The 17901-nt window shown below is 50.0% G+C and overlaps 1 protein-coding gene across 8 annotated transcripts in view; it reads right to left on the reverse strand.

Moving 5' to 3' along the window:
• Positions 1–355: 355 nt before the first annotated feature.
• The window catches only part of ATXN7L1 (ataxin 7 like 1), a 229902-nt gene continuing 212356 nt past the window's right edge, over positions 356–17901 (reverse strand). For 6 of the 8 annotated variants that reach the window (XM_059712797.1, XM_059712796.1, XM_059712795.1 and 3 more), the window contains 5 exons: positions 14219–14340; positions 12514–12819; positions 9058–9985; positions 5696–5770; positions 356–3904 (listed from right to left, as the gene is read on the reverse strand). In XM_059712797.1, the coding sequence (XP_059568780.1) occupies positions 3863–3904; positions 5696–5770; positions 9058–9985; positions 12514–12819; positions 14219–14340 (1473 nt within the window). In that variant the 3' untranslated portion in view covers positions 356–3862. The remainder of the gene's footprint in view (positions 3905–5695; positions 5771–9057; positions 9986–12513; positions 12820–14218; positions 14341–17901) is intronic. The other 2 variants (XM_059712799.1, XM_059712798.1) reach the window with 1 other exon arrangement.

Here is a 17901-nt window from a genome sequence, read left to right on the forward strand (position 1 = left end):
GCCGGCAGCTGACTTCCTCCGAGAAAACTCCCTGACAGCACTCCCCTCACACACTTTGTCAGTTTCTCCTACTTTCTCAGAGAGTCATAGCATTTGCAGATATCTGTAATTACACATTTGATCGTGTGTTTATTTACTGTCTCTCCCACTGAGCTGCTTGCAGAAAGCAGCTGGGACTCTTGTCTGTTTCTCATCACTAAGCACAGAGCGCCTAGCTCAGGGGCAGCCGCAGCCAGGATGTTCCATAAGTATTTGTTGAATGAATCCACTCTCTTGTCTTCAATGCCTCAAATGTATGTCCTAGCAGTAAGGCTCGCCTGGCGAAAACACATTCACCCAAAAGACAAAAGAGAAATAACAAAAATCTAAATTTTATGAAAACCCGAAGACTTTGTTTTACAAACATATAAATTATTTTATTTACAAAGCCATGTTACAAAAAAAAAAAAAAAAAAAAAAAAAAGCCAAAAAAACAAATCGCTCACTGGAGAATGTCTCCAGGCCTGGTGCGGAACCATGGCGGTATCAATAGATACATGTTTGTTCTTTCCTTTTTAAAACTGTAAGCCATAGAGTTTACTATTTACACCTACTTTAGACATTTATTCTTACAATATCACAGGCATGGAATGAATTCTGATAGTGCTAACACATAAAGGTGCGGGACAAAGAAGGAAAAGACCTAGTGTTACAAAATGCGGATCGTAGAAAAGGAGAAACCCACTCCACAAGTGTGGCATTTGCTTAGAATGCTTGGACATGCTTTCTTCAAAATTCTTCTGGAAAAGGTTCTGAAGTCGGTAGTAGGAAAGGACAAATGAGCAGGTGCAAATTCTTGTCTGTGCAACAACAGTTATTTAATATACCCCATGACTGACCAGCTACGTAAAACCCACAGTTTTGTTAAAGTGCCATGGGCCAACAGCATAACAAAATAGAAGGTGTAAATAGAAAATTTCTTTTTTTCCTTTTTTCAAAACAAGAGTTCACTGAGAATCAGCAATAATAGAATATGCTGTATAAACTATTCTCTACAAAGGTTGATCAGCGTTATTTACAATTGGTACTTTGATACAAAAGAAGGCATACAAGTTATCCAAGTCGCTTTGTTTTTATGGCTGACGGGTCTATGCATTGCGCTATGCTTAACAACCAGAGCTTTCGAGCCTCTGTGGCTGGCGACAAGTCGCGAGATCTTCGGGCAAATGGAGGGGGTGTGGGGTGTGCAGTCACGGGGCTGGGAGAGAGGGTTGAGTGGGGTGGGCAGAACAAGAAGTACCCAAAGGGGATTGATCACCCGAATAGTGCTTTAGAGGCTGGTCCAGTTGAACTCCATTAAAACAAAACCATAGAAAACCTTTTATTTGCATTCCATTTTTTCAAGCTGTGAGTTTCGAATACATTGTTATAAAGTAAACCTGTGGTTGACTGTGAAGGAAGAAACACCGTGGGTTTTCCCTTTTTGCTCAGTTTTCCAGAAATGTCCTCGCCTTGGTCAGATCCAGTCTTTCACCAAGTCAGCAGCATTCGGTGGGGAGCCTCTCTATCCCAGCTTGCAATTCAAGATGTAGAGAGCGAAAACGTTTACGCCGATGATTGAATTGCTCCTTTAGTCCCTGTCCAGACATTATTTCGCAGAAGCAGCCACTTCATCTCTCGACCTTCGTTTTCCCTCTTTGGATGTTAAGAGTTTATAGATCAGAGGGTTATTTTGTTGCTGAGATTTTTTTCGTTTTGTTTTTACTCCTGCAAGTTTTACAACTCAAAATAAATTATAAAAAAAAACAACAACACACAGACGTCTAAAACTGAACAAGACAAAAATTGTGCAAAAATAACAGATATGTACATACTTTTCAGTCTGAAGAAATGTACAATAAAAACATAATCCAAAGAACATTTTAAAAATATAAACATTGCTTAAACTTTCCTAAGTTTCATATTGTTTCTGAAACTATTCTGGTCAGTTAGCTCTGTAATATAGTAAAACATAAATTATTACAAAATTAACACTATAAAAATTTACTTTAAGAATATCTTCTAAACTTTTTTTTCAAAGGTTCTAATCTTGTTTATAATTTCTTAAACATTTATAAGTCTTAAATCTGCCTTAACCTTTTTTTTTTTTAAAAAAAAGAAAAAGTAACAATCTTCCCTTCAATTTGCAGTCTCTTTTTCCCAAGATGTAAATAAACCAGCATATAAGTGCACTTTTAACACTGTAGAAATAAAAATGAAATCATCTGAACTAATGTCCTGGTACCTAATATCAACTCATGATTTTAAAAAATCTTCATTTTATATTAAAAAAATTGTAGTAATCCTAGAAGAAACACTGTCAGTGCAATTTCATTGATGCAAATCACTCCGCTAGCCTCCCGTCTTAGTGAAATTCAATTCCGTGCTGAAACTTAACAGTAGTCTGATCTTTGGGATGGGGGTGGGGATGGGAAGGGAAACTTCAGGGTGGGGATGAGGGTGTGTGTCCAGCTGCAACACCGGCTTTCCTTTCTCATGTAGGGATGAAGCAAGCACTCCTACTACCTGCGCCGTTGCATCGCTCGCCAAGTTACATGATGAACAGCACAGAACACTTACTTTATACTGTGAGTTACTTTCCGGACTGATTCCTGGTTAAAGCTTACAGTATTGGCGTTTCTTTCAAACTCCAGTGTGAACAATTTCATAGCTGTGGGGCTCCAGCATGGCCTTACCACTCTTTCCCGGGGTGGCTGTCTCTGAGCTGGGCCTCTGATAACCCAGCGGACCCTGATATGGGGGGCGCTGAGTCACAGGGCCTTGGGGCCCAGGGCCCAGAGGCGGGTGGGCGGGGCTAGTCTTCATTCTCACCAGGCGTTTGACACACAGCCCTCCATGGAAGCTTTCCCCCAGATCCTTCCTTCCCTCCTTCTTTCTCTTGCTCAGCCCTGGAGGGCGGCTGGAGAATGTCCACAGCTGTGGGCACCGTGCCTTCTTCAGAGTGGCTTCCTGGGGTCCCCTGCCCTTTCCCGGGGGTGCTTCCCTCTCTGGCTTGCCCAGCTTTGGGCTCTTGCACATGGCACCCAGGAAGGGGTTTTGCAGCCTGGATTCCTAACAAGCTCAGATGACCACAGCCACCCCGTCCCCACTATCTCTTGAGGGATAGCTTCTCCTACCCTCATTCTCTGCTTCCTGCCACCTCCCAGGCCCGGTCCAGACCTGACCCAGTAGATCCTCTCTGAGCTGCACAGCTGGACAGTGGACCTGGTGCGCCCTAGAAACCTGATGAGTGTGCTCGGCCACCCTCCTGCCTCTGTTCTCCGCTCCCCAACCATCGGCTGCTCCCCAGCAAAGCCCCTCCCCAGCACAGCGTCTAGAGGTGAGCTTATGAGAGGCAACTTCCTGTGATGGCCTTGGGGACCCAGTGAGTGGCAGGTAGGAGGGGATGGGTGGGAAGGGATGGGCGGGCGGGCGAGGGCAAGGAAAGGAGCACTGCACGTGCTAAAGTTCGAGTTTCCGATGATGCCAACCGGGAACTGACATCCCGACCGTCTGCTCTCGTGGCTGGAGCAAGACGACGGTGCAGTAGTTGAATCAGAAGCTGGAGGAGTGGCCCCAAGCTTGGAAGAATGTGTACATGTGGCAAACGAAAGACAACGAAAACAAAACACTGGTACTGTTTTCTGTAAATCTCAAATTCACGTTCTTTTGCCTTTTTCTTTTTCTCCAAAACTAAAAATTGGTCATTAAAAAAAGAAAAAGAAAGGCCAGAGCCACAGGCGGGCCCAGGAAGTGGATCCCCCACTGCCCACTCCCTGCCCCCTTGGCCCCTTGGGTGGGACCGGAGGCCAGGCATTGGATTGGAAGTGGCTTCATAGTCTTGTTATGGAAGAGTCCTTATCCTGCCCGTTCTGTTTGTGGTCTTCTAGAAAAGAAAAGAAGGAAAGTTTGGGATTACCATGAGGATTCCGGAACAGAGTGCGATTTCTCATCTGTAACAGAAAGGATACCATCCCAACTCCTACAGCAGCCAAAGGCAGCTGTAATGAGCACACGAGGGGATGCTGTAAAGGACTCCATAAATGCAGGGATGAATCCTGTGGACACTCACGGGGTTCTCTCCAGGAGAGACGACCAGAATAAGCCTGTGTTCTCTTTTTTTCTCTATTAGTTCACCTGGGATGTTTCCTATCTAACCTACAGACAGCACAGGGAATTATCTAAGGAAGAGGCAGAGTGATGGGTGAAGCATAGAGACTATGCAGATAGAGCAGGGGTGGGCAAACTTTTTGACTCGAGGGCCACAATGGGTTCTTAAACTGGACCGGAGGGCCGGAACAAAAGCATGGATGGAGTGTTTGTGTGAACTAATATAAATTCAAAGTAAACATCATTACATAAAAGGGTACGGTCTTTTTTTTTTTTTTTTTTTAGTTTTATTCATTTCAAACGGGCCGGATCCGGCCCGCGGGCCGTAGTTTGCCCACGGCTGAGATAGAGGTTTTGGGTTCAAGTTACTTAGCCTCTTAGTCCAGTCATCTTCATCTATATAAAATGAGGATAATCGTTTTGTCTCTCACAGGGTTTGTTAAAGGTCTAAATGCATGTAAAGGCTGTTTGGCCCAGCACCTGCAGAGAAAGGGCTCAACAAACGAGAGCTATTATCACTGCTATCACATTCCTTAAGGCTGACTGGCAGCGTTTCGGGTTCCCACAGGTGGGCCCGGAGCACCGGGCAGGCTCACTAGCCACCTGGGCAGGAGGTCCGCCTGCGCACAGGTGAGACCCCCACCCCCTCCAAGCACAGAGGATGGGTGGCAGGTGCTCAGGCCCCAACAGGGCCATAGCGACTCAAAATAATGGAGGCGCCCTCCTTGATCTGGGGACACAAAGACTGTTTCCCTATAACCTTTACCCAAATTCTACCTCAGATTTGTGAGGAAACCGCAAAGGCCAAAATGCAGATAAATACATTGCAATTTGTCGTCTGCAAAGCTTACGGCATATCCAAGACAACACAACGCAGCCATAGCTGTATTTTTCCCAATCACGCATGGCATGCAGAAACCCACCCCCTGTGCTCCCTGGCCTCCCCCGGATGCACGTACTCTCCAATGGAGAAATTATTTACACACTGACTAACTCTCACACCACAAGTTTATAAAACTCCTATATCTACCCTGAATATTCCCAGCTTGGAACCACGCTCTGAATGGTAGCTCTAGCTCCCCAGAGGCCTTGAGAAAGCTGACTGATACCTGCTACTAGCAAGGCCCTTTAGTCAACATCATCTTATTTAATTTTCACAGTAATCTTAGGGGGTAGGCATTGATTTTGCCATTTAACAGATGAAAAAAAAAATTAGAATCAAAGTAATCTGCCTAATATTACACAGCTGCTAATAATAACAATAGCTAATACCTGTGTGTTATATTGGGCATTTTCTAGAGGCTTTATGTGAATAAATTAATTTAATCCTCACAAAAGCCCTATGAGGTAGGGACCATTATAATCCCCATCTTATGGCGAGCAAACGGAAGCACAGAGGAGTTAAGTAACTTGCCCAAGGGCACACAGCTAATAAGTACTAACTCTGGAAGCCAGACAGCCATGCTGTTAACTGGAGATGAATGTGAACCAGGATCTGACCCAAATACCCACATTCTTCCCACCCCGCTGATGGCCTCATGCACTTTAGCCTCCCCCAGTAACTTACCTGTCGGCTGTGTCCTGGGCTGGATATGCTGGAAGGGCTGGACTGTGACAGAGCGAGGCTGCTATTTTTCCCAACCTGAAAGACACCAGCGAAGCCCTACTCAGATCATGAGCCAGCGTGGGGAAGGCCCGCCGAGACCCCGTGTCAACAGGGAAAGGAGAGGGCTGCGTAATAGCCTGCTCATTCTCCTCGCGTCCACTTTAAACGGCAGCGAAAACGAAAATGTTTCAGGGGGTGCCTTGAGGATGCCACTCTCACCCCAGAGGGAAAGCATAATGGAGGGGAACTCAATTCTGCGTCCCAGATGTGGATGTTTTAGGGATGAGGACAAAGGCAACTGGCTAGAGGCCTGCCCCCGCCCCACCCCGCCACCGGGAGCATTGAACTCCCCAGAGGCCAGCTTTTCTGTGGCCAAAGGGTTACACAAACTCCTCCACCTCTGAGCTCAGTTCTAGACCCACTTACTTCTAGCTCAGCCTCCCGAGGACCAGCGGGGGATATAAGCTTGGGCCTTTTTCTCAGTCAGTTTTCTCAGGCAGGAGACGCAGTGCACACCTTACTGTTCCTGAGAAAAATGGTAAGATGGCACCGGGCTTCCTCATCCATGGGAGGCTGAGCTGGTCCTTGGACAGTGCCCTGGGAGCATGTGACTGCCCTTGGCACATACGGACTGGTCCTCAGGCGAGTGCCGTTCCAGAGGCAGCTCCCGCCTTTGGCCTGTAAAGAGCTGGCCTTCACATGGCCGGCGTGGCTCAGGGGGTGAGCATCAACCTATGAACTGGAGGTCGTGGTTCAATTCCCAGTCAGGGCACATGCCTGGGTTGGGGCTCAATCCCCAGTGAGGGGCATGCAGGAGGCAGCTGATTCTCATCATTGACGTTTCTATCTCTTTCTCCCTCTCCCTTCCTTTCTGAAATAAGTTAAAAAAATATATATGTAAGAAAAGAGCTGACCTTCTACATTAGTTCAGCTTTGCATAAAGACATCTGCCTTACACTTGCGGTCTTTTTGTTTAATTTAATACTTCTGTGGTAAATTCTGGCCTTACATCTATCAGAAACAATGAAACAGAACTTCAATTTGTCCCCAAAGCACACGTTTACCTTGAATTTCTCAATCTCACACCACGCCCCTTCCAATCTCCTAAGAGAATCAACACAGATTCCAAAGGCTTTTCCCTAACATTCGGAAATCACCGGTGGTCACCCTGGACAAAGCCTTTTCTTAATGGCCTGGTGACAAGCACCTAGGTACCACCTAGACCCAAGGCAGCCGTTTCGGATTTCATCAGCTTTTTGGATTTCCTTCCTGATGGACCCTCGCTGGGGGAGGCTTGTCTGCTCCTCTCACCCTGGTGGTGACTGGTTCATAGTGTTTACTGAACATGTCCTACGGTCTGGCAGACCAAACAGTCAACAAAGCGATATTTACTCAACACAGTGGCACTCCACTAACACACTAGGGGCCTGGGGGTTAAGAGCCCAGACTCCAGAGCTAAACTGCCTGGTTTAAATCCCAGCCCTACTATTTACTTGCTGTGTGACTTTGGGCACATTGCTGAACCTTCCTGTGCCTTGGTTTACTCATCTATAAAAGGGCAGTAATAAAGGTAATGGCTATGTGTTAAATATATCTGACATACTTGGAGCAGAGCCTAGCTCCCAAGTCAGCGGTTCTCAACCTGTGGGTCGTGACCCCTTTGGCGGTTGAACGACTCTTTCACAGGGGTCACCTAAGACCATCCTGCCTATCAGATATTTACATGACGATTCATCACAGTAGCAACATTACAGTTATGAAGTAGCAACGAAAATAATTTTATGGGTGGGTCACAGCATGAGGAACTGTATTTAAAGGGCCAGAAGGTTGAGAACCACCGTCCTAAGTGTTAGCTGCTAGGATTTTATCTAAAATGGGTGATAGTATAGCCTGGCCACTCAGGGTGTGGCCTGCAAACCAGTGGCCTGTTAGAAATGCACTCTCAGCGCCCCGCCCCCCAACCCACCTGCTGACTCAGAACCTGCAACCCCCAGGGAATTCCCGTGCACATTTAATCTTCGGAAGTCCTGGCTGTGCCCTCCATCCGCACCTGGAGGTGGCACTGACCCACGGGTGAGCCTCAGCGTAGGGCCCTGCGGCTGCTGGGCCCTCCCCCTGCAGCCCTGGCACTGAGGAGCCAGAAGGCAGCAAGCACATCTGCGGCAGCTGCACAAGTGTTCGAGGGGCCGGGCTCCAGTGAGGCGACCTATGTCCTCCCCTCTCTCTCCTTGGCCTCGGTGGCAGCTTGTCTGGCGCTTGGGACCCAAACTTGCTGCTTCTCCAGTGTTTACTTGTGATTTGTGAATCCCGCTCAGGATGCTCTCTTCGTGAGGTTTTAACAAGTCTCACATAAAGACGACACAAAGCAATAAAACATCTTTTTAACAACTGCTTCTCGTCTCTCCTGAGTCCTCGTCCCCAGATGGGGCTGGGCTCAGGGTCCGGCCCACTTCATTCTGCGGCCGTGAACCTGGGGCTGCGGCCGTCTGTTTGCTGCCCTGGCAGGTGCAAGGCCCAGGGCAGGCCTGCGGAGCAGCCCCCTGGCACTCTCTCTCTCCGCTGAGCTCAATGGCACCATCTGGCGTGGGTGGGGGCTCTCTGAAGTCGCTTCCCCAGCCTGGGAGACAGACTCGACTCAAGGGTGTGAACAGAACACAAGGGAATGACACACGGACTCTCCCTGGACCACGCCACGTTCCCACAGCTCCCCTCACAACACGCCCCCCTATTTGTACTGTGGCATCGCACAGTTCTGTGCCGGTTGCTGTGAGTTAGTTTTATTTTTGGGGAAAAAAGAGTTGTATCAGTAAGGGGGTGGGGGGGCAGGGGCATCGAGGCAGCCAGGTAAAGTGGGAACAGCCACCTGGGGGCTGGAAGCACGAGCCATCACCCCCAGGTGAGACCCTGGTCACCATTTAACCTGCCTGGCCTCAGCTCCTCCTAAGGGGACTCCAACAGATCAGATAAAACTCCGTGGCAACAGAACCCTTTAACAAAATCATGCTCAGAAGCTCCAGATAGAAAATGGAAGCAGAGTGGGGGAACTCAGGGTCTCGCTGTGCCTCAGTCTCCTCCTCTGTAAGGTGGTGATGACAACAGTACCAACCGCATTGGGTAGCCGTGAGGATTAAATGAGGAAATATTTGCACGGTGCTTAGGGTAGAAAGTATCGGTTAAGTAACCGCTCTCCCAGCAGAGAGGGGCAGTGGCCTATGGGGACAACGAGACAGTCACCTGGCTAAGCAGGGGCGCTGCCCGGCTCCCGCTGCCCCTGGGGCTGAGGAGGCAGTGCCAGGAGGGCCCTGGCAGGACGGGTCCCTTACCTGCCGAGAGGAGGTGCTGTTAACGGGATCGGGCATCGGTGTGAGAAGGCTGGGCGGGTTCTTTTTGTGAACGCTATTCATACCAGGCATTTTAGTGATTTTACAGGCTTTGCTACTAGAACTCGAGTTCTTACGCTTTTTTCCTTCTGATTTGTCAAAAGAGAGGGGCAGAGAAGACACGGCATTGTGTGAGGCCAGAGAGAGGTCGCCTGCGAGGGAGGGCACCGCCAGGGGACAGGAGTCACTGCCGCCCACGGAGCCCAGGTGTCTCCCTATGTCCGGGGGCCCGCCGGGCAGCGAGGTCCGTCCTGGGGGCTCCAGTTTGGCACTGAGTGGGCTCACCCCGTTGTTGGAGGTGTGCACGGACAGACTGTTATAGGGTGGAGCCGCCTGGTAGGAGTTCAAAGCGGAACTGGCGTTCAGAACACAGTTCTTTTTGTGGGGCCCTGACAAGGGGGACGGGAGGGGTGTCTGCAAGGAGAACGAGGCGGAAGTCGACGACTGCGGCTTCCTCTTTTTGTTACTTGGAGGCTCGTCGCTCCGCGCAGACAGGTCTTTGACTTTTGAGGATCTGCTGGTTTTGGTTTTGGATGGCTTGTGGGATGGGGAAGGGATGACGGCTGGTATCGGGGACACGGCGGATGGGGCCTTGAAGGTTGAGTCCATGATGCTGAGGGTTGCGGCCACATGAGGGAAAGCTGTGGGGTGTGGCATGAGGGCGCTTGGGTCCGGCGATGTCACGAAAGCTGCGTTGGGGAGCATGGCTGATGTCATGATGTAAGAAGAGGTGAGTCTCGAGCTGATGGGAGCTGAAGGCAGATACACAGCACTGGGGTGGCTGAAGGGCTGTAACACGGATGCTGGAACCGGGGTGGTGATGTGGGCTGCTGGCGAGGGCATGGGGCTATCTGCCGCAGGAGGGATTTTCCTAAACGTGAGAGAAGAGTGAGAGAGACACAGTGAGCAACAGGCCTGGCATTCCTGGAGGCTCGACCACGTGTGAGTGTCGGGGCTCCGGAGAAACCCCGGGAGAACCAGACTATGGAAAATGAGGCCTTGAAGGATGGCAACATCTGAAGGATGGCCCCTCCCTACGGCTCCCCGACTGCAATATCCCGCACCCTATTTACAATCACTTTTGGGTTTTCGGTCCTTTTCCCCGTGCTTGGCTACTGGATACCGGCTGCTTTGGGTGCACGGATAAAAGGCGAATGTGATTTAGAATATACATTTCCCCCCGCGGTACTCTTCTCTCCCTCTCTTTTTATTTCGGTAACGATGGAAGGTGGTTTTTAATGAGAAGTGGCCACTTCACACTTAGGTCCTGGCGTGTAGTAAGAATAGTGAGGACAAGGCTTTGTCACCTGCACACATGAGCCAGAGCAGCCCTTTGCCCATTGCCTGTCCCCTGCCTCCCCACCCTGCTCCTGGTTCCACAGGCAGAGTGGGAAACACCCCTCTCTTCCACAGGCCCGCCTCCTCCTGCATTTGCTCTGGTTTATTCCATAGAGAGGCCCTTCCACGTTAGCGTGTGGCACCTGGCTCCTGCTGGCCGGGCCATGGAGGCCGCAGGGCAGTGGAGGGTCGGGGCTTGGGAAATGAGGCAGATGTCAACTGGCCCAGCTTCAGGACTGATTTTTTCCCTGTCCACCCCCTCTACCCCCTAGTCTCAGCTCTCACTCAGAGGAGCTGTAATTGGGGTGGCTGCCCTTCGACAGGTCTTCTTGTCCCTGTGTTAGGAAAGGTTGAGAGTACAGGGACCCTCATGTATCCAGAGAAGGAGGTCAGGAATTTCTAGTTTGCTCTGAACAAATGCAGGGCCGGGGCCCAGGAGAACATGTGGGTGGGGAAGGTCTTCCTGGAGGTTGGGAGTGCCTGGGAGCAACCCCCAGGCCTCTCGCACTTGGGGAGCGAAGGCCGGCCTGGAGGTGGCTACTCCTGGGGCCTCCCTGCAAACCCCGTCTTTGGAACTTGTGCTGGAAACAGCTCCCACTTCCAAATCGTGGCCTGGGGACCTGGAGGAGCACAGGGGCCTTGCGGGCACCATTTGTTCCCAATTTGCAGGAAAGAATACTGGCTCTTTTCTATTTCCCACCTTGCCCCCGCCCTGTGTCCCCTGGGGATCAATCCCCAGCAGTTAGGAATTCACTCTCCTTCTTCAAAAGCAGCACTTAAAGGCGGGCAGGCCTGGGCCCTGCACCCCAGGAGCTTGGAGCAGGTGTGAGATGGGGCTTCTCCAGTCCCTTCTCCCCAGGTGGCCACCCTCCCAGCTCTGGCATCAGGGGGCTCTGGAAAGAGGCCCCGGGCGCTGACTAGGATATGCCTCTCCTAGCGCTACCCTCTCCGGATTCTGTTTCTGCCTGCAGTTAGGTGAAGCCATGGCTTTGGTTTTTAGAATTGGAATCCAGAGGAGGAATTCTTGAATATAGACGAACAGAGTCCTTGAAAACATCAGACTGAGGAGATCAGAGATAAAGAGAAAAAAGTTGCCATTTTTGTGTGTGGCCATACTGGTGTCTGAAAATCTACTTTCTCTCAAGCCTAAAGAGGGTAGAAGATCCTGTCAGCACTAAATAAGTGCTCCGTTAAGACTTATTGCAATGAATGAATGAGTGAACGAATGGATGGATGGATGGATGGGCGGGTGGATGGGTGAGCAGGTGATTCTCAGTAGCAACAGCACTATGCATGCTGGGCAAGGACTCCCATATAATCAGACTGGGAAGGTCTACACGCGCCCTCAGACTGCCTGGCACTGCACAACGCCCTCCCCACAGGGCCAGAGCCTCTCTCACGTGTGCGGCGTCAGCACACTTGCCCTGCGGCTCGGCTGCCTCTCTGTGGACTGCAGGCCTCCCGCTCCATCTTCCCTCACCTCAAGTCTCTTACCAGTTAAAGTCTGGATAGACGTACAGGTAGAGGCTCGGCAGTTACTTGTAATAAAACGTTGTTTACAAGAACCAGCTGGCTCATTGAGAGAGGACCCCATTCGATGACCTTCACTAGCGTCCACTCTGAAGGTCCCCATTTGTCATGTTCCCATCAATAGCCTAAACTCATGCTTCTGCTTGTGCCGACAAGCTGAGCTCAAGTCCTTCACCTTGCCTCGCTGACACTCAGGACTGGGATGGGGGCTGTTTTTTTGGCCTACTTCTCCCCCTTTCCTTCCTGTCCCATGAATCTTAAGTGGATAGCAGAGGCAGGAGGGGAGGAGGGCAGGGGGTGCAGGGCAAGGGCCATGAGGCAGCTCGCTGTCCCCGGGACCCCCGATCCCCACGCTAAGCAGTTTCTGTGTCTGTCTAGGGGCCGAAGGGCAGTGGGTTTCAGCTCTGCAGGCTGTGCCTGGTTTAGGTCCTGCACGCTGGCCTAGGGAAGTCCCGTCAAAAGCCCACGGATGCGAATAAGTTACAGAGCCCGTCCTCCCCTGCCAGCTGGCGTGGAGCTCCAGATGCTGACCTGGCTGAAAGAGAATACTGTGTTGGCGTCTCCTGATGCAGAGTTAAATGCTTGTTAAAGAAAAAAGAGTCTTGGCCGTTCCTTTTCTTCCTAATGTCTTCCACGCCCTCATCGGCTGCCTTCCCTCCAGGTTCGGGCCCGTCCGGGCCTGGGGTTTGGGCAGCGAGGTTGAGAGGGCAGCGGGGTGCTACGCTCTCCAGAGTTGACACCCAGGCAGCCCCAATGTTGCTCAGTGACAGTAGGTTGGTTAGGCAAGTCCTGAAAAGGGGGGAGGGACCTGACGCCCTGTGGCTCGGGTTTCTGTGCCTGAGGAGGAAAGGAATATGGAGCTTGAGCTGACAGGACACCAGGTAGCGCAATACAGATCAACACATTCCTTCCACGTGCCTGGGTTTTACACTTCCACCACACAGCCGAGCAAAGAGCTGCGAGAATCCCAAGGCCGGCTGCCGCCACCGTGGGGGAACAGTCGCAGAAGGACAGATGAACCAGCACCCCCGGGCTCGGCAACCCCGCATGCAGCACCGACTGGTGTTTAGGAGGAACACACCAGGTGTCCAGGGTGCCTTTAAGGCACACTGGGCAGTCACTCAAATGGGAAGAAATGATAAGCTTCTCTATGGCCCTTTCCTACTGTACAGGAAGTGTTAACATTTAGTCCTAAGTCCACTGTGAGAGCTCACTCCTCCTAGAAGTTCAGGTCTGGAAGCTCTTTGGGCATCAGAGCTGCCTGGGAGAGGGGCAGGTTTTGAATTCGGTTCCCATCCCCGCTGCCAGTGCCCTCTTAGTTCTCAGGGATGCCTTCCTTGCCTTTACTGGCTTCCCCTGGGCAGGGGGAGGGGTTCAGAGTTGGCGTTCCTGAACCATCTGGGCTTAGATCTGAGGGAGCTACGCTTCTAACGGATTGTGATATCTTAAGAGCTCACCTGGGCAGGAGTGGGGGTGGGGATAGGCAGCAGGCTGGTCTTGTGTTATCAAGTGGCCAGAAGGGCAGTTTCGTATGTGCTGTGGTTTGAGAGGGTCTCTAGCCTGTCATTGCTTCACAATAGCATTTTCCTAAGTCAAGAAGATTTCTTCCTTTTTTATGAAACGCCTATGAAAATGTAAATACATCCGGGGGTGTTGGAGATAAAGGGACAGGAGAGGCACGGAACGCCAGTTTGGGTTTAGGTTAGAGAGCAGTGTGAGCAGAGGAGAGGAGCGGGGTCTAGGGGGGTGGGAAGGGCCAAAGACAAGCTTAACCACCTTCACAACATCACCCAGGATCTGCCCTGCTGGCCGAGGGGCATGTTTTTTCCATAGGACATTAAGCAATTAGAAATTGGTCCATAACCATTCTGACATTTTTAGTATTGGCATTATAGCCTTAATATTACAAACAGAAACATATTCTTAACATCCTTACATGTTCTCACTCACAGCAAAAGAGGCCTTTTGCGACTGTTAAATAAGCTCGTACCTAATACCCTTTTCATTTAGAAGATTACCAACGCAAAGACGACAAAGCGTAACACACATCATACGTGTCTCTGGAACACTGTAGGCAGGCCCCCAAGAGCTGACAGTTAAGGATTTATCATGAATCCTGACTTCAGAATCATTCTGTTCTGTGAAGAGCCAATTACTGACACTCATTTAGAAAGCTGGGGTTCAGATAGGCGTGGGGCAGCTCTGATCTCACATTGCACAAAAACTGCTCACTTACTTCCACATCTGTGAATTCAAGTGCTTTTCTACCATGGAGTTTAGTGCGAATCGAAAACGATCCCATCTTCTATCAAACACATAGTACCCTCGTCCCATGAGGCGACTCCCGAATGAGCAAAACTGTGGGGGAAAAAACACATTTTAATTTTGATTACAGGTTACTAAGCTAATATAAACCATACAGAGAAAAATAACATTTGCATAAAAACACACAGGGGTACAATTTTACTCAAAATAAGGAAGCAAATAGTACTGGAGCCAAAAATATTTCTATAGTGCTTTAGTTTGAGCTCTAGATTTTCTGCAGAACATCACATTATGACTCAACAATAGTAACATTTAATTTCCTATAGCACAGAGGGCTACCTTCTCTATATCTGGGACTGAGCCTCCTTCCTTCCTTCCTTCCTTCCTTCCTTCCTTCCTTCCTTCCTTCCTTCCTTCCTTCCTTCCTTCCTTCCTTTTTTTCTCTTAAGGTTTTAAAATTGATTTTTAGAGAGGGAAAGAAGAGGAAGAGAGAGAACTATTGATGGGAGAGCAAAACATTGATCGGCTGCCTCCTGCATGCCCCCTACCAGGGATTGGGCCCAGAACCCGGGCACGTGCCTGGACAGGGAATCGAACCAGTAACCTCTTGGTGTGAGGGACAACACCCAACCAACTGAACCCCACCTGCCATCCATCCTCTTAAGGAACTTGGTGGGTCTTTACTTCTCATTATAGTAATGGAAACACCTCATTCTGATGTTCTTCTGCCAACTGATCATACCTTTCCTATCTGTTGTCAACAGAGTCATTTCACTTCTGACTCGACGACACTCCTCCTTCTTTCCCAGTCCTGACCTCATCTCCTCCCCTGTCAGCACTTGTGGGGCTGCCTGGGGGTGGGGACACATCACTGCCTCCAAGCTTATACTCATGCTGTTCCGACTGCCTGTCTTCTTCCCTCTTCTCTATCAATGCCAATTCTCCCCTCCCTCAGCGCCCTAATCGAGACTCCCATTTCCAGTGGTCTTCATCTGAGTAACTCTGCCTCTATGAACTCCCACCCCACACATATTGCATACTTTATTGCCTTTCACCTTGGAATCACCACATAGTTTTATGTTACATGTAATGCCTATGTGCCTGACTTGATTATAAATGTATAAAGGCCAGAGGCCCAATTATCTTCTTCAATATGAGGATAGGAAGGATTTGGGCTAAACGACAGATTAGAGAGAGAAGGTCCCACAGAATCTTTAAATCAAACCATCACACTGAAAACATATGGCTGACATATAGGCAGTTAGATGTCTAATAAACATCATTTTATTATGGTGTTAGGACAACCAGAAATGCAAGAAGTGGCCTCTGAGAAGGTGACATTTGGCTGGTCTAGAGCTCAGACGAGTCTGCAAATGACTCTATAACTCAAATGCGGCTTCTCTCTCTTTCCCCAGGCCTCCCAGCAGCTCCTGGCCTCCGTCCCAGACACAGTGTTGGATTGGCACGCATTCCACAAACCCTTCCTGGAACCTGCCTTTGGAACAGCTCTCAGGAGCAAATGCAAGACCTTCCCTTTGTTTGGTTCCTGCTTATGTTTGGGGGGCTTTTGTATTCAAATATTGCTACCCATCAAATCTGGCACTTCTGACGGAAAACTCTCTCCTGCACTTTCATATGAAGTGCTTATTGACCAAGCAAGAAAACACAGGGGACTCCCCAGCGTGGAAGCTGGTCCCCAGCATCCAGTGGGAGCTCTTCCAGGTCGAGACATCTTTTCTTCCTTCATCCCAGTTGCTAAAGACACACTGAACCAGGGCTCATTACAAAAATGATTTAATAGAGCAATTGACCATGAGAGAAAGGACAAAGCAAAGAAACAAATCCGGGGCCTTTCCATTAAATCAGCAAAACATTAAGGGCACACAAATTCGCTGTGTGAGGGTCCAGGGATTCGAATCCTCCGTAGCCTGGCAGCGTGTCATTTGGACAAACACCTTTAAAAAAAAATTGCTCTTTTTGATGATCACCAGAACTGTTCACGTTGTTTCTTTTTTATTGAAGGTTTTTAAAATTGATTTTTAGAGAGAGATGAAGGGAGAGAGAGAGAGAGAAACATGGACGTGAGCGTGAAACATCAGTCAGCTACCTCCTACACACCCCCTACTGGGGATCAAGCCGGCAACCTGGGCATGTGCTCTGACTGGGAATTGAACCAGTGACCTTTTGGTGCACGGGACCACATGAGTCACCCGGGGCTGGACAAAGATCTTGATGTGCTCCAGGCTCTGGTCTTCTGGTAGAGTCCAGTCTCTCTCTGCCCTGGCGGGGGCGGGGGGAGGGGGGGAAGCACCTTTTTGTCTTTGCTGTCTGTATCTCTCATTCCATAGAAATGCAAGGCCAGGTGCCACAGGAACAATATTCCTGTTTGCATATTACGTCTTGGCAGAGCCGCAGATCCTCACTGCATTGGCCACCATGTCAGACTCCACAGGTTGCCAATCTCATCAACTGCCACCAACTCCCACCTCTCCCTGCCTTTTTCTTGCTAACAGAACCACACGTTTGCTCTGATATGTGACATGGAGCAGTGAGCAGGGAAGGTGGGTCTCTTCCCGGAACCTTGGGGTGAATCGTGCTGGCTCCATCCTGTGCCACTGCAATCCCAGCCTTCTCTGCTGTCGAGTGGCACAGGGGTGGGCATGTGACCCACTTCTGGCAGATGGCAGGGGAAATCTGGTGGTGGGGGGGAGGGTTCAGGAAGATTTTCTTCCCAATGAAATGATATAAAATAGCACCTTAGGAGAAGACTCCCTTTCTATTTGTCCCTTTCCATCCGTGCAAATGCTACCGGGTGAGGGTTGGAGCAGACATACGGAGACCAGGTGTGGAAGGGGAAGAGGCTGCACAGAGCTCCCCTCCGCTTGGAACCTCCCACCTCTACACTTCTTGTTATACGAGATAATCAGGCGACCGTAGTGCATGCACTGTATGAGTTGAGTTTTCTGTTACTGGCAGTCAAAGGCAATCCTGATTGTCCCTCACTATTTCTGAAATAGCTAAGAGGCAAAGGTCTCAGGCTGCGGGTCCAGGCCACCATCATTCCCAGCAGCAGGAAGTGAACCTGGCCTTCACTCCTCTCACCGACAGGAGGCAAGAAGGAGTCGCTCTAGCTCGAGGCAGGCTGATTTCACCTACACAGCCCGAGCTCTAGGAAGAGTCAACACCGTTGCTACAGGAATCCAGCTGGCCCCAGAGGAGACCGGCCATGGGCCCCGTGTTCCAGGCCGCCTGCATTCAGCTCAGGGAAGGCAGCACCAGGCATCTCCTTCCCAGGTGCTCGCACGGCAAACACAGGCAAGCCTCCAGCTCCTGCCTCCTTATGTTCCCCACCTCGGTTTCGATGATCTGAGTTGTTAAAGTGGACTCCTTCAAGGATTGGGAAGAAACGGACCTTTCTGTTCATCAGCAATCACACCGACATGAAATGCCTCCCCCTTTCCTTACACACACACACACACACACACACACACACACACACACACTCAGTACCAGTGCCATATGGACACACTTACTAATAACAATAAAACTCAGAACCAACAGGGGAGACAACCAGCTAGGGCTGGCACCTGGCGCTGCTACGACAGACGGTTCTCGACGCAGGTGAGCTAGACTGACTCCTGAAATCAGAGGCTC

Source organism: Myotis daubentonii, chromosome 10, assembly GCF_963259705.1.
Source record: "Myotis daubentonii chromosome 10, mMyoDau2.1, whole genome shotgun sequence".
Classification (NCBI taxonomy): domain Eukaryota; kingdom Metazoa; phylum Chordata; class Mammalia; order Chiroptera; family Vespertilionidae; genus Myotis; species Myotis daubentonii.